The following is a 15,192-nucleotide window of genomic DNA, read 5'->3' on the forward strand; positions in this document are numbered from 1 at the left end:
GCAGTTAAAGAACATGATGTCACAGAGAAACAGAATAGGACATGGCAGTTAAAGAACATGATGTCACAGAGAAACAGAATAGGACATGGCAGTTAAAGAACATAATGTCACAGAGAAACAGAATAGGACATGGCAGTTAAAGAACATAATGTCACAGAGAAACAGAATAGGAAATGCCATAGGTATACAGACTGCATCATGTAAGCAGGTAAAGAAGGATATTCTGGCGTCGTGGATTTCTATGATGCAGTCAACATTCTTCAGGTTTGCTCTCATCTGCTTGAGTCCTGATAAGGAGAAACAGAATCAGTCACACTTCATTCATATCATACATCTTCAGAGAACATGACAAAGCATATAACAGCTAGGCTGGTTGGCTACATAGAGAAGCCGATGTGGTAGTCGTGGTTTAGTAGTGGTTGGGAGGTTGGGCAAATGGAACACCTGAGGGTTGAGAGTTCGACCCCACGTGCTGCACCATTCTGTTGTGACCCTGAGAACGGGCCCCATACTGTCGCTCTCAATGAGAGTATATAATCTAAACAAGTGTGCACTGTACAATGAAATGTGTGGGGCATAAAGACGAGGTTTTTAATGTTGCCATTGCTATCTGCTGTCTTTAGGTTCGCTGTAGGTTAACCCATTTCACCTCATCGGTCACAATTGTGACCGAAAAAAAATATGTACTTATAAGCCTCTAAAACTGTAACTGGGGAATATCCCAATACTCTTTCAGTAAATATTGAAACAATAGAGTGTTTCAATTAAATGTGTGCAGTGTCAAATGTTTTGAGTAAATTGTCACATGACCAAAGCTGTTTACTTTCTTGTTGCACCTTGAGAAGAGGATGACGGCCTCACAGCTCCCAAATAAAAGGTTTTTAAAGTATGTTAAAATAAACATAGGACAAATATTTTTTGTACACATGGTCTTTAAACATGTTAACGGTCACAATAGTGACCGGTGGGATAGAATGTTGTATCTAGATGCACACATACTTCTACACCTACAAACACACAGACATACACATACTCATACATACACACATACAGAGACATACACACACTCACACACAGATACACACACACATACATACTCACACACAGATATACACACTCACACACACACACAGACATACACTCACACACATACACATATTCACATATTCACACACACAGACACACACACTCACAGACATACACACACACACACACAGACATACACACTCACACACACAGATACACACACACACAAATACACACAGATATACACACACACACACATTATATATATATATATATATATATATATATATATATATAGATATATATATATACACACACACACACACACACACACACACACACAATAGTGTAAGGCCGCATGAACTTCCGGGGGCACGGCCAGCTGCTGACCCTGTGCTCACCGTTTGTTTGTCTGTGTTTTTAGACTCGTTTTATACTCGTTCATATGTTTTTATCATTCCGTTGGATTTGTATCACTTGCTAAAAATAGCATCTCACTATGGACTTTATCGTCATGAAAATCGCCTTTCTATGGATTATACTTTGCCTATCGGCGTTTGGAACTGGGGACTGCTTGCCAGGCCTTCAAGACTACCTCACTTACACCCGCGAGCACCTGCTCTCCCTACGACTAACTGGTGTAGCCCCACCACCTCTACCTGCTGACTGTGTGGAAATCCGACGGCCTGCTAAATGGCCAGAGAGGAGGAGGAAAGCAAGGAACAAGCGAGGCTCAAGGGGAGGCGTGAGGCACCGACTAAGGAGACGCCGCAGCAGATTCCCACTGCCTGTCATCACTCTGACCAACGCTCGATCGGTAAGCAACAAACTCGATGAACTGGCGTTAAGAGCAGAACATGACTGTGAATTCAGACAGAGCAACCTTGTGTGTTTGACGGAATCATGGCTCAAAGACCATCATGAAACTCCAAGTCTGTCTGGGTATACCACAATAAGAGCAGACAGAAATGAGTGCGGCTCAGGTAAACCCATCGGAGGGGGACTGTGTCTATTTGTCCACAATCGTGGGAAATCCGACCATAATGTAATCCACCTCCTGCCTAAGATACAGGTGTGGTCTGAAACAAACAAAGATCGACTCAGGGACTGCTTTGAAAACACAAATTGGGACACCTTCTTTGAATCCTGCCAGGATGGGAATGAACTTACGGACACTATAACATCATACATTAAATTCTGCGAGGACTGTGTGTCAGAAACAAAGACTATTAAAATATTCCCAAATAATAAACCCTGGGTTTCTAAACAATTAAAAATCTGTCTTAATGACAGAAAAACTGCATTTTGCTCAGGCAATATGGAACTAGCGCGGGAAAAAAGGAAAGAACTAACGGGGTAGCCTATCCTAAAGGCAAAGATTGAATATAAAAACAAGATAGAGAGCAAATTTAGCGGTAACATAAAACAGGCTTGGGAGGGCTTAAACACTTTAATGGGGAAAAGTTGTAAAAAAGCTGACAGTCCTGCAGTTTACAGTCAAGGACTTGTAGAGGTAATGAATAAGTTCTTCTGCAGGTTTGATGTTGTGGATAATAAGGTTGAGTGTGATGACCTCTCCCCATAGGTTCAGCAATATTTATTACAGAAAAAGCTGTTACCAAAAGCCTCACCAAACTGAAACCAAATAAAGCCACTGGCCCAGATGGCCTGAAAGCCCGCTTACTGAAAGACTGTGCCCCACAATTAAAAGGTGTCTTCTCAAGGCTATTTAACGCCCTCCTAGTTGCAGGTGGACCCACGTCCTGGAAATTTTCTCTAATAAGACCCATACCAAAAAAGCCAGGTGCGAGTCAGCCTGAAGATTTCCGACCTATAGCCATCACCTCCATATAGTGTAAAACAATGGAGAGGGTTCTGGTGGATATTCTGACCCTTGAAGCATGGTGCAATGATAGCGAGCTAGAGATCAATGTGTCAAAAACAAAGGAGTTAGTCTTCTGCAAAAAACAACACACAACAGAGCCAGTTTCACTTAATGGCCTAGCAGTTGAAACTGTGGGAACTTTTAAATACCTAGGTACGGTTGTTGACAACCATCTCAGTTTTTCAGACAACACCGAGTACATTTTTAAGAAATACTCACAACGACTCAGTCTCCTTAGAAGACTGAGCCGTCTGGGTGTTAGTGCTCAGATAACTGAGCTAGTATACACCACACACATTGAAAGTGTGTTAACCTTTCACCTCTCTGCTTGGTTTGGACACCTAAGCTGTAGATCCAGGAACAAACTAAATAGGATAGTGTCAATGGCTAGTAAAATAGTAGGAAGACCTCAAAGACATCTGGCACAAATATGTACTGACAGAATGAGAAAGAAAGCTAGGAAAATCATTGCAGATAGAACCATGGAGGTATGGATAGAACACACCCTCTCTCTGCAGATAGTACCATGGAGGTAGTACACACCCTCTCTCTTTATATGGCTCTGGGCCACACCCTCTCTCTTTATATGGCTCTGGGCCACACCCTCTCTCTTTATATGGCTCTGGGCCACACCCTCTCTCTTTATATGGCTCTGGGTCACACCCTCTCTCTAGCCAGTTTGAGCTCCTGAAGTCTGGAAGGCACTACAGAGTGCCTCTGGCCAAAAGTGGATTTAAAATCCTTTACTCCAAATGCCATCAGTATCCTCAATCAAACCAAGTGACAATATCAAACTGAGATGCTATTTCTTCTTTTATTTTTATTTTTATGTATTTTTTACTCTTATTCTTTTCTATGTATTTTATCATGATATTTCAACTCATATGTCTGAGATGATATTGTGGCTGTATGTCTATCTGTCTTTTATGTCTGGTGAGCCAAAGAAAAATGTCCACCTTGGTGGACATTAAAAATTTATTCTATTCTATGCACACTAACTCACACCCCATGCAGATACACACACACAGATCATATACACTAACTCTACATGCAGGCACACACGCACGCACAGACATACACATTCAAGGTTCTATTTTAACGAGCCGAAGCTCCTGGTAAATAAACAATGTTTACATGTTTTTCATATTTATTATTGCCATTGGTCTCAGTGTTCATATCAGTTTGAAAAGTCCTGTCAGAATACCTTTATTTTAACAAAAAAGCAATTTGAGCAACCTTTTTGAGTATAAGCATATCCCACCTGTGACCGGTAATAAAACTCACTTTTTCATCTACTTTTCTAAATTTTTAGAAAAAAATAATTATTGATTACTTCAAAGGGTTGCTAATAACACATGACTTCCATATTTGCATGTCTGGGGAAAATTTGGGCTTAAATGGGTTAGAGAGGGAGTTGTTCGCACACTGAAAGAATTAACTTAAAGTCTACAGCAAGAGTTTGTCCATTTAATTTTGGGAGCACGAGCAGACGTTTCAGCCGTCCGGCTATTCTCAATGCTCACAGCCGGACGGCTGAAACGTCTGCTCGTGCTCCCAAAATTAAATGGACAAACTCTTGCTGTAGACTTTGTTTAAGTTAATTCTTTCAGTGTGCGAACTACTCCTCTCTCTCTCTTCAACTCTTGGTTTAAACGCACCTGGCTAAAACTCTAGATCATCTGAGCGCAACAATACTCCCCTGCATCCTGGCTTAAATGGGTTAAGCATAAGGAACGAACCTTTTGCCATATGACCGGGAAACCAATGCGCCACTTCCCTCTCGCCGAAATCAAACGCCGACCTGAATTTCACAGCATTCTGTAAAGTCCGATAAAGCTTCATCGTGGATAAAATAACTTTGACATTCAATCACACTGCAAGCAGACCTTCAACACATAATCTACCATGAGGGCAAGTAAACAGTTGTTCTTCGTGTTTTCCAATGGACAAGCTACCAATGTTTACACTTACCGCCACCAAGTGGTTAGGAAGATACAAGGCCCACGCACTGATTTCAGTCACGGAAATCTGTCACCGATAACTTTCGATCCGTGGCGTGAAAGTTGGATTTGCTGTGACTTCGCGGGTGACACTGATCGGAGACAGGTAAAGTAACTTAATTCTTTGGCATTCTAAATGGGATCGTTCGATAGGTTTCGGGATTCAGCTGGTTGGTTATCAGAATTTCTGTTTAGTAGTTCTAGGTTATTCGGTAGCCGTCTAGCCAGCCTATTACTTCTTAAATCTTAGTTTCTATTAGCCTACCGCTCCCAATACTCTCCTGCTAGTTCTCAATGTAACTTCAAGTTCAAGTTCAACTTCAAGTAGGGCAGGCTATTTTGAGTGGCCTATTTTCAAGTGTTTTAAAACAATTGTGAAGGCAACCTAATCATTCTTGTCAGCCTTGGCGTGCGTGAAGAAGATATAGCTCTTCGGGGATCCTAAATGCACAATGATAAGCACACACTGTAACTTAGTGGCAGTAGTCCAGCAGCCATGTGGTCAGACCTGGTTTTGTCGGTTAAAGTTTTTTTTTTTTTTTTTTTTGCAGAATCTTGTAGACTAGGGGTATCTCTTTAAGATTTAGGAGGGTGCCCAGTGATATCCCTTGGGCAATTTTGTATATTAACCCTTTCTTGTTCAATGTATTGAATACAAGGTGAGACAAGTGAATAGGGTAAAAGAAATAACTAGCAGATATCACTATGAAACTTCCCCAGTTGATTACTTAAATTAATATGGAAAACAAATGTATTACAAGTGATCTGAAATGTAATGTTTAAATATGCAAATTAGGCACAATCTAATTAAATATGTGCTGATTTGCATAAAGTTTAAAAAGAAAAAAATCTGAACATTAGATGAAGCCGGGTTCAAAATTAGCCTACTTTTTCATTGTGTTCACATATTAAATGAAAAGTCTTTTACACAGGAAATTTGTATTACAAGTTTTCTGTAATTTAAAGGGACACCAGGCAACGTTTTCGTGTTAATTACTCATCTTCCTAAGTCGGTATATGGTTAAATGACTTTAATTACAGGGCGAATGAAGACTCTCTCGCCCGCCCCTACTGCCTGTAGGAAGAATATCCCACTTGCAAGTTCAGTGTATCGTACCCACCGACCGAAGCAGGATCAGTTTACATCCTGCATCCACAGCAAAGAGGCAGGCTAACGAAACGCTAGCGATTGTTGCAAACGTGTGTATAATGGTAGCCTGGGTGTTCCCATGCTGCCTTGCGCGCGATTTGATTCACGCTGCTAAGGCAGCCTGGAGACCATGGAGCAAATTTTCGCCTGAGAAAGGGAACCAATCACAGAACAGGGGGGAAAGCAAGACGATGATGAGCTATGCACAGACGCATTTGATAGACATCCATGGCACCCAATAAACGGGTCTGGGCATTTTTTTCAAATACGAGAAAATGAACGTTTGGTTCCCAGACCACGTCTCATTGAGAAGTGGTGGCGCTAGCCAGGCTAGTATAATAGCAGAGCCGGCGAAGAAGCAGCGAAAACCCTGATGGAAGACACAAAGGAGAAGAGCTACAGGCCGAGCGAGGGGGAGTTCCGTAGAGAAAAAGCATCAGGCTTGCCTGGTGTCCCTTTAATGTTTAAATATGAAAAAGCCCAATCATGAAAAAATAGGATATACCTCTAATTTCAAGATGAGTAGGCATACTCATTAAATGCAAATCAACTCAATTAAAATGTACTAAAATACAGTGTTCTGTGTGGTAGTTTTTCAGACAGTTTTTTCAGATTTTTTAGACAAATTTGGAAATTCAACCCTTTACTAAGCAAATTAATGAATTTCTATATTTCAGATAATGCCAGTCCGGGAGCCATGGGGTCAGACCTGGTTTTGGGGGTTATTTATTTAATATTTTTTGCTTAGACTTGTTGACTTGGGGTGGCTCTTTAATATTTAGGAGGGTGCCCAGTGATATCCCTTGGGCAACATCCTATATTAACCATGTGTAAAAGACTTTTCATCTAATATGTCAACACAATGAAAAAGTAATTTTGAACCTGGCTTCATCCAATGTTCTGATTTAGTTTTTTTTTGTTTATGCAAATCAGCACATATTTAATTCGATTATGCTTAATTTGCATATTCAAACTTTATATTACAGATCACTTGTAATACATTTTGTTCCATATTAATGTAAGTAATCAACTGGGGAAGTTTCATAGTGATATCTGCTAGTTCATTTTTGTACCCTATTCACCTGTGGAGCCTCGCCTTATTTTCAACACATTGGACAAGAAAGGCTTACTATCGAGAATTGCCCAAGGGATATCACCGGGCACCCTCTCTAATCTTATTGAGTTACCCTTTGGAAGCAAGAAACAGTAAAAAAAAAAACTTTAACCGACAAAACCAGGTTCACCTAAATTATGGCATTTGGCTGCCGGACTACAGTGGTTCTAAACTAAACCCCCAAAACACTGTCCAAGTGTCGCTTCGAGTCTCTCTCTCTCTCTCTCTCTCTCCAACCTCCGAAATGTGGTTTCACTTTTGAAATTAACTTTCCAATGTTGGCTGGCCAGACTGATCTGCCCGTGAACCTGTCAGTGCACAGTTTCAGGTGATACCTTTGGAGTAGTCCCCTGGTGAGCGGCTTAGGAGAGAGCAATTATAGCCGTAGTGTAGGCTATGGCTGCAACATTTAGCTGAATTGATTAATCACAATAAAACAATAACAATTAACTATTAAATTAATGTTTGCTCCTCTATAAAGGTAAATTAAACGCTTTTGGCGTGTGGACTAAACGGCATTTGAGGGAAACGTTCTTGGGCTTTGGGAAACACTCTTTAACATGTTTCACCATTTGCTGGCATTTTATAGTTTAAACAACTGCGTGACCGATCTAGAAAATAATCTACAGATTAATCTACTATTAAAATATTTATTAGTTGCAGCCTTACTATTGAGATTGCTTTTGATATCTACAATTCAGCTGACTTCCACTTGCAGTATTAGCCTTTACGTAAGTCTTTATTCACACACTCTATACACAGGTTTCCCGTTTACCAACAAAACTAGATGCGAGCGCAGCCGGGGGGCAGAAGACGCTTCGGGGCCGTCCACAACGTTATAAACCTAAATAGTCGGCTGCTGTAAGCTACAATCAGATTTTTTTGTACCCCTGTTGTCTCAATAACAATAACATCTCATTTCAGACTATATTTCAAAGTTTGCCGTTCATTTGCATTATTAATATAACATCGTATTTTGTCATTTTTGGCGAAGACATGCATTCCGTTAGGGATATTGAACATGTTTAACATATTTAACGTTCTCTAACCGTTGTGATTTCCAATTGGTGCAAAAACTCATTTTATTCTTCTGTGCGTTTGCATTGCTTTCTGCTGTTCTATGGTGCTTTCTGCTGTTCAATGGTGCTCTATGCTGTTCTATGCTGTTCTATGGTGCTTTCTGCTGTTCTATGGTGCTTTCTGCCTCTTGGTTGCGCACGCTTTATGCTGTTCTATGGTGCTTTCTGCCTCTTGGTTGCGCACGCACGTTGTCGTGACGTTGCATAGAAATCCATGTATAGGGAGGGGAAAGTAATCTCATCGCCATCTAGTGGTTGCGTTCCTAGAGTTTAGCGGAGTGGATGGGTTTTTGTTTTAGAAAAAATATATCTCGGTGCACATTGGGATCTTAATTTAATGCCTTCCATATGTTAGGCACTGGGGTCACCTCTATTGCTTCAAGTGGTCATACCTTATTTTTAGGATCAGTTGAATTGTTTTGAGTTTTTGTCGTAACACGGTGATAACGAACTACAGCTGCATGTGATATCACAGGTTTGGGCGCTTAATCTCTAACTGATCAATACGGCAATTTGCATCACTGGCTTAACATATTTTTGTAATAACGGAGCGCGATGTTAACCCTGTGGTGATTACCTTTATGTCTGGATAACTGGTGTTGTGCTTCTACTCACATGAAGAGCTGGCAGTAAGTGTTAAGTGTCAATGCTAACCAGGCTAATAAACAAACCATGCTACCGTGAGTCGAAGGGTAAAGTCACGTGACTTTTTTTGTAGTTCGTTTATGAAACAAAAGGAGCAATTTCGATTTTTATAAATAAGGCAAAATATGGTCTGACATTTTCACAGTTAGAAGATTATTACTGTATAGACACTGAAAAATATTTTTGGTGGATAACATCGCTGATTTGGCTTCACAATATTTTCTTTAAAATAGGTCTATTGGACTTAACATTGGAGCTGCTCTTCGATAGGAACGCAACCACTTGGGGCGCTGGTTTTCACTTTCCCTCCCTATACTACTTATAGGCAGCGTACATCACCATGGCGTCCCCTCAACCAATCAGTGAGCGGGAGATAAGTGAGATGAGTTCCATGCTGCCGTCTGGTGTGGTTTCCGTGGTGATGGGTCAGGTGCGAGGCATGCTGGAACAGGCGGACTCCACCACTCTAGACATTGCAGTGACCGGGGAGGCCGGAGCAGGCAAGTCCTCCTTCATCAACGCCTTCCGCTGTCTCCGTGACGACGATCCCGGTGCTGCGGAAACAGGTGTCACGGAAACCACACAGAAAGCTTCCGCATACGCCCACCCTACTGCTCCAAACGTGCGTCTGTGGGATTTGCCGGGCATAGGAACTCCGGCGTTCCGTCCAGAGCGCTACCTGGAGGACGTTGGTCTGCTGCGGACGTACGACTTCTTCATCATCCTGGCCTCCGAGCGGTTCCGAGAGTGCCACGCCCAACTTGCCGGCGCCATCTCGGAGGCCGGGAAGCACTTCTACTTCGTACGCAACAAAGTGGACCGAGAGCTACAGGCAAACGCACGCCGACGAGGCCCACAGTCCAGGACTGACGCAGATGTTCTGCAGGAGATCAGAACAGACTGCTTGGAGAACCTGAGAAGGACTGGGCTGAAGGAACAAAAGGTGTTCCTGATCTCCTGTTTCGAGCCGCAGAGCTTCGATCTGGTCCTGCTGCAGACCAGCCTGCTGGACGACCTGGACGGTCTGAAGAGACGCGCCCTCCTCCTGTCCCTCCCCAGCCACACCTCCACCCTAGTGGAGCACAAGAAACAGGTGTAGTCACATCTACAGTACCTCCATCACCTAGCCACACCTCCACCCTAGTGGAGCACAAGAAACAGGTGTAGTCACATCTACAGTACCTCCATCACCCAGCCACACCTCCACCCTAGTGGAGCACAAGAAAACAGGTGTAGTCACATCTACCTCCCATCACTTAGCTGATGATGCTTTTAGCCACATTGACTTACAGCAGAGATACACATTTTGAACAGTATAGGCCATGTGCAATCCCAAACCCATCATCAAACCTGTGATGAACAGTATAGGCCATGTGCAATCCCAAACCCATCATCAAACCTGTGATGAACAGTATAGGCCATGTGCAATCCCAAACCCATTATCAAACCCGTGATGAACAGTATAGGCTATGAGCAATCCCAAACCATCATTAAACCCGTGATGAACAGTATAGGCTACGAGCAATTCCAAACCCATTATCAAACCTGTGATGAACAGTATAGGCTATGAGCAATCCCAAAGCCATGTTGAACAGTATAGGCTATGAGCAATCCCAAACCCGTGATGAACAGTATAGGCCATGTGCAATCCCAAACCATCATCAAACCTGTGATGTCTGTGTAATTTGCTCCTCTGCCAGTGAAGCCAAAAGAGCTCAGGACATCTACTGACACTCTGTGACCTCAAAAATGAGACACATTCACTCAACTGGTGCTTGGAGTTACAGCACAGAAAGATATTCTCATCAGCCATGTGTGTAACCGTGGGGATGGTGCTGTTAGTTCTTATTGGTGCATACACAGTATCCTAGTGGCACTGTAACCATGGGGATGGTGCTGCTAGTTCTTATTGGTGCATACACAGCATCCTAGTGGCACTGTAACCATGGAGATGGTGCTGCTAGTTCTTATTGGTGCATACACAGCATCCTAGTGGCACTCTTTCCATGGAGATGGTGCTGCTAGTTCTTATTTGTGTGTATACAGTATCCTAGTGGCATTGTAACCATGGGGATGGTGCTGCTAGTTCTTATTGGTGTGTATACAGCATCCTAGTGGCACTGTAACCATGGGGATGGTGCTGCTAGTTCTTATTAGTGCATACACAGTATCCTAGTGGCACTGTACCTTTATTGGTCCTTATTGTACCTTGATTGTTCTAAGTCGCTTTGTTGATTGTTCTATGTCACTTTGGGTAAAAGCATCAGCTAAGTGCTTGAATGTGATCCCTCTGCCAGTGGAACCAAAAGAACACAGGGCATTAAGTGACTTCCTGTGACCTCACAATGTTCTTTAATTTGTTCTTTATCCTTTTGTCCTCTGTGGTGCAGTTCCTAATTTGAGCACAATTACAATCATAATCCCAGTACAAATCAGTAGAGGGAGCAGTTAAACCTAGATACAGTATTCCAATTAGCAGAGAAATAATATAATAATCATGTAATATTGAAAATAAATCATGTATTAATAAAACAAATAGTAATAATGTATTGCTTGTTGATATTCTGTGCTAACACTTTTTTGTTTGTAAAATATTTTTGAAACAGAGTGTTCCTCCACAAAGGTGTTCTCTTGATGTGACTGAGTAATTGATTTTGAGTAAACATTTGGGTTAAATGTAGTTAAATGCAGAGGTGAAAAAAGTACGAAAATATTGTACTCAAGTAAAAGTACCAATACCTTGATGAAATATTACTCAAGTACAAGTTAAAATACCGATCTGAAAATGTACTCAAGTAAAAGTAAAAAGTAGTTCATTTAAAATGTACTTTTAAGTAAAAGTTACTTAGTTACTTTTTTTTTTGGGGGGGGGGGGGGGGGGTACCAGAACAACCAGTTTTACCAGAGACTTTCTAATGAGCAGATACAGCACTCAAAAAATCCTCCGTAGTAATGCATGGGGTTAGTTTGTAACGTTGTCTACACATATCACAACCCTTCCGCGGCAAAACGTCGACATGTGAATACATTGAGCCAATCATGTGGTGTGTTGTGAATACATTGAGCCAATCATGTAGCCTGGCTCATTGAGATGGGGTCTGGGAACTAGACATTCATTTTCTCGTATTTGAAACGTGGTTTACTTAATGCCCAGAGCCGTTGATTGGGCGCTACGAATGTCTATCAAATGCATTTGTACATAGCTCATAACGGCTTTGGTGTGTCGTCATCGTCTTGCTGCCCTCCCTCCGTTCTGTGATTGGTTCCTTCGTTGAGGTGAAAACGAAGTCCATAGAATCCAGGCAGAATCCAGGCCGCGTGCGTAAGCCAGCATGGGAAAACCCAGACTACCAATCATGTGGTGTGCTGTGAAGACATCGTGCCAATTATCTGTTGTGATCTCACCGCTGGAGCAAGATTGGTGTCGTGAAGCCTTTCGCACATGCATTTCTGCCGAAATAGATGCACGATAAGTGCCCAAAAAGCTTTGCAATATGGCCGCCAAGTGGAGGTACTTGCCTAAAAGGACTTTGGTCCTAGCTCGAGTTGCTGCAGCCAGCAGCTAAGGCAGCCATGTTCATGCTCCCAGTGTGTAGCGCTGTAGCTGCAGCAACTCGAGCTAGGTAAAACTGATTGTTTCAGTTTTGTTCATACCGACAGTACTCGGCGACATTAAGAAATGGAGATCTATGTGAAAAATCACCGGAGTTCTCCTTTAGGTTTGAGCAGTAGTTGCAGTAGTTTTGTCATAGGCTACAGGAAATGTCTTGAAGCTGTCTTTACATACAAAGGCTTTTCCACAAAGTATTGAAGAAATTTCAGTAGGCACGTTCAATACTTTTTTCCTGTGTCATTTCACTTTAATACACATAACTCTTATGTTTGACTCACTGGAAGTTTAGGCTAATTACTGAAAAAAAAAATTAAACGTTCAATACTTATTTCCACCATATATTTATTTTACCTGAATATTTTAACTTCCAAATTAAATGTCAAAATGAATGTCAGACGAAATTTAAAGTTTGACTGACTGGATTTTGTATACAAAACATAGTGAAAACTGTCTCAGGTCACTCTCACTCTCCCTTGCTAAAGAGCTAAATGGTTTAGTCCGCCTGCACTTGGCTTTCTTGGAGAAAGACATTGCATGTTGTTCTGCTGGTGCAATGTCTTTCTCCAAGAAAGCCAAGTCAGGTTACTAAAAACAAAGGCCAAAAGGAAAAAGAGAGACATCAAAATGAGGGGAAACAACTGCTAATAAACTTCTTTCCAAAGAAAGGTGAGCACAAATGTCAAAACACGAAATCCCGTGGTGTTTGCTTGAATATCTCCGCAATCATTAGTGCTAAAACGAACTGAGACAACCCATTGAAATAGCGGAAAATACACTTTCATAGGTTAGGCTACACATGTAATCTGATGCATCTGGTGATCCAGCTCCATCTCCATCCCAGAAAGACTGCATGGCGCCAGCTTGATTCATGTGCTGTTGTAGGCTACATGCTGATCATTATCACTAGGCTGGTGGTTTAGGGCGCGATTTCTTTTCTCTCCCTTTCTGTTTTCGTTAGTCTTAACTTTTTTTTTTTTACTCAAGTAACGGATGGGATTTTTTGATGTAGCGAAGCACAATACTTCACTCAAAATGTAATCAAGTAAAATTTAAAATACCGATTTTATAAACTACTTAAAAAATACAAAATACACAGAAAAACTACTCAATACAGTAACGTGAGTAAATGTATTTCGTTACTTTCCACCTCTGGTTAAATGTAAAAGTTGTCCTTTCTGAAGGAGCTGGGGGCAGAGTTGTGGAGAGGAGTCATGTCTGCGTGCCTGGACGGCTTCACCCGCGGCGATGCGATCGGCGGGGCAGTGCCCAAGCTCATGGACACACTGCGGGATTACCAGAGGAACTTCGGCCTGGACAGTGCATCTCTGCATCGCTTGGCAGCTATGACGGGCACAACATATGACGTAAGCTGAACTGTTCAACTGTCCTAAGAGTTCTGGTTATGAGCATACTGACCTGACTGTTCTTCTTAAGTGTTCTGGTTCTTTCATTACCTGTTCTTCCGTAGGAGCTGCTATGAATTTCTTGTTTCTCTTCTTTTGTTATAAATGGTGTTATATTTCCATCTCTAAACTTGTGCTATATATTGTGCTATATATTGTGTTATATCTTGTGATATATCTTGTGTTATATCTTGTGTTATATATTGTGCTATATCTTGTGTTATATATTGTGCTATATATTGTGTTATATATTGTGTTATATCTCTGTTGCTTTTCCTTTGTGCTCTCCTGTAGGACCTGTGCAGTGAGGTGAGGTCTTCGTTGGGTCGTGAGCTGGTCTCTGGGACTCTGGAGCGGCTGCTGTCCCAGCTGGGCCCAGCCCCCCAGTTCCTCATCAGGCAGCTGGAGAGCAGAGTGCCCGTGCTGGGCTCCGTGGTGTCTGGAGGCCTGTCCTTCATGGCTGGGTATTACCTGCTGAGCACCGCACTCTCAGAACTCAGCCAGGACGCAGAGAGGGTGATGCTGAGAGCCCTGCAGGCAACTCAACTCAGCTAATGACCAAGGAGGCTGGCTAACAACTCCACTGACCACTGACCACTGGTTAGCTAGACTAAGCAGTTTACCCTATGAATAGGTCCTTTGACCCCTAATCCCCCATTTGTTAAGCGACCCTGCGTAAGGCGCTATATAAGTCCAAGTCAGGGATGGGCAACTGGCGGCCCTCCTCCTCACTCAGTGCGACCCGCAGATATATTTTGAAATGTCATTAAAATGTTCTTTTCACATGGAACGTCATTACGTCAGGGAATACCTTTGGGGGGCAAGGTCATGGAATATCAGGGAATTTTGTTGAAGGAGTTTAAAATTGACTTGCCAAAATACATTATATATTTACACGCAGCATTGGGGTTTATTGAGTTATTAGCTCAGTGTTTCCCATACATTGACTAATCTGTGGCGGGGCGCCACAAAATAAAAATCGGCCGCCACACATAAATATTCTATGTTTAATTTAATTTAATTTAATTTAAATTAAATATAAGGTCAAATCCTTGCATTGCCATTGAGCTGCGCCTTTTACGCACGCAGCCTTTCCATGCCCCGCCCTGCTCTCTCTCGTAGCCCGCTGCCCCTCCTCTGCATGTGCATTTAACAAAATATTCACGATTGTTGAAGGATTGTTGTTGCCACATAGAAGCATTGCATAAAAGACGTCTGGCTAAATTACTATTAAATCCGCTTAGCATCGTGACCATGCTGCGCAAATTTGTTCAAAA

General features: G+C 42.1%; 2 protein-coding genes across 5 annotated transcripts in view; one reads left to right on the forward strand and one right to left on the reverse strand.

Annotated features, from left to right (window-relative positions):
• mtg1 (mitochondrial ribosome-associated GTPase 1) overlaps nt 1–4,846 on the reverse strand; it is a 17,479-nt gene extending 12,633 nt beyond the window's left edge. For all 3 annotated transcript variants that reach the window (XM_048269417.1, XM_048269416.1, XM_048269418.1), the window contains exons 1-2: nt 4,651–4,846; nt 223–287 (exon numbers count right to left, since the gene is read on the reverse strand). In XM_048269417.1, coding sequence (XP_048125374.1) covers nt 223–287; nt 4,651–4,753 — 168 coding nt within the window. In that variant the 5' untranslated portion in view covers nt 4,754–4,846. The remainder of the gene's footprint in view (nt 1–222; nt 288–4,650) is intronic.
• On the forward strand, nt 4,758–14,565 carry LOC125311401 (interferon-inducible GTPase 5-like). Of its 2 annotated transcripts, none has more exons than XM_048269413.1 (4): nt 4,758–5,017; nt 9,225–9,992; nt 13,694–13,876; nt 14,210–14,565. In XM_048269413.1, the coding sequence occupies exons 1-4, from the start codon at nt 4,817–4,819 to the stop codon at nt 14,468–14,470; spliced, it is 1,413 nt and encodes a 470-aa protein (XP_048125370.1). In that variant the 5' UTR covers nt 4,758–4,816; the 3' UTR covers nt 14,471–14,565. The 2 variants fall into 2 exon arrangements, with proteins under 2 accessions (XP_048125370.1, XP_048125371.1); XM_048269414.1 differs by having other exon boundaries at nt 4,935–5,017; nt 9,133–9,992.
• Nucleotides 14,566–15,192: the final 627 nt, after the last annotated feature.

This window comes from Alosa alosa, chromosome 18, assembly GCF_017589495.1.
Source record: "Alosa alosa isolate M-15738 ecotype Scorff River chromosome 18, AALO_Geno_1.1, whole genome shotgun sequence".
Classification (NCBI taxonomy): domain Eukaryota; kingdom Metazoa; phylum Chordata; class Actinopteri; order Clupeiformes; family Clupeidae; genus Alosa; species Alosa alosa.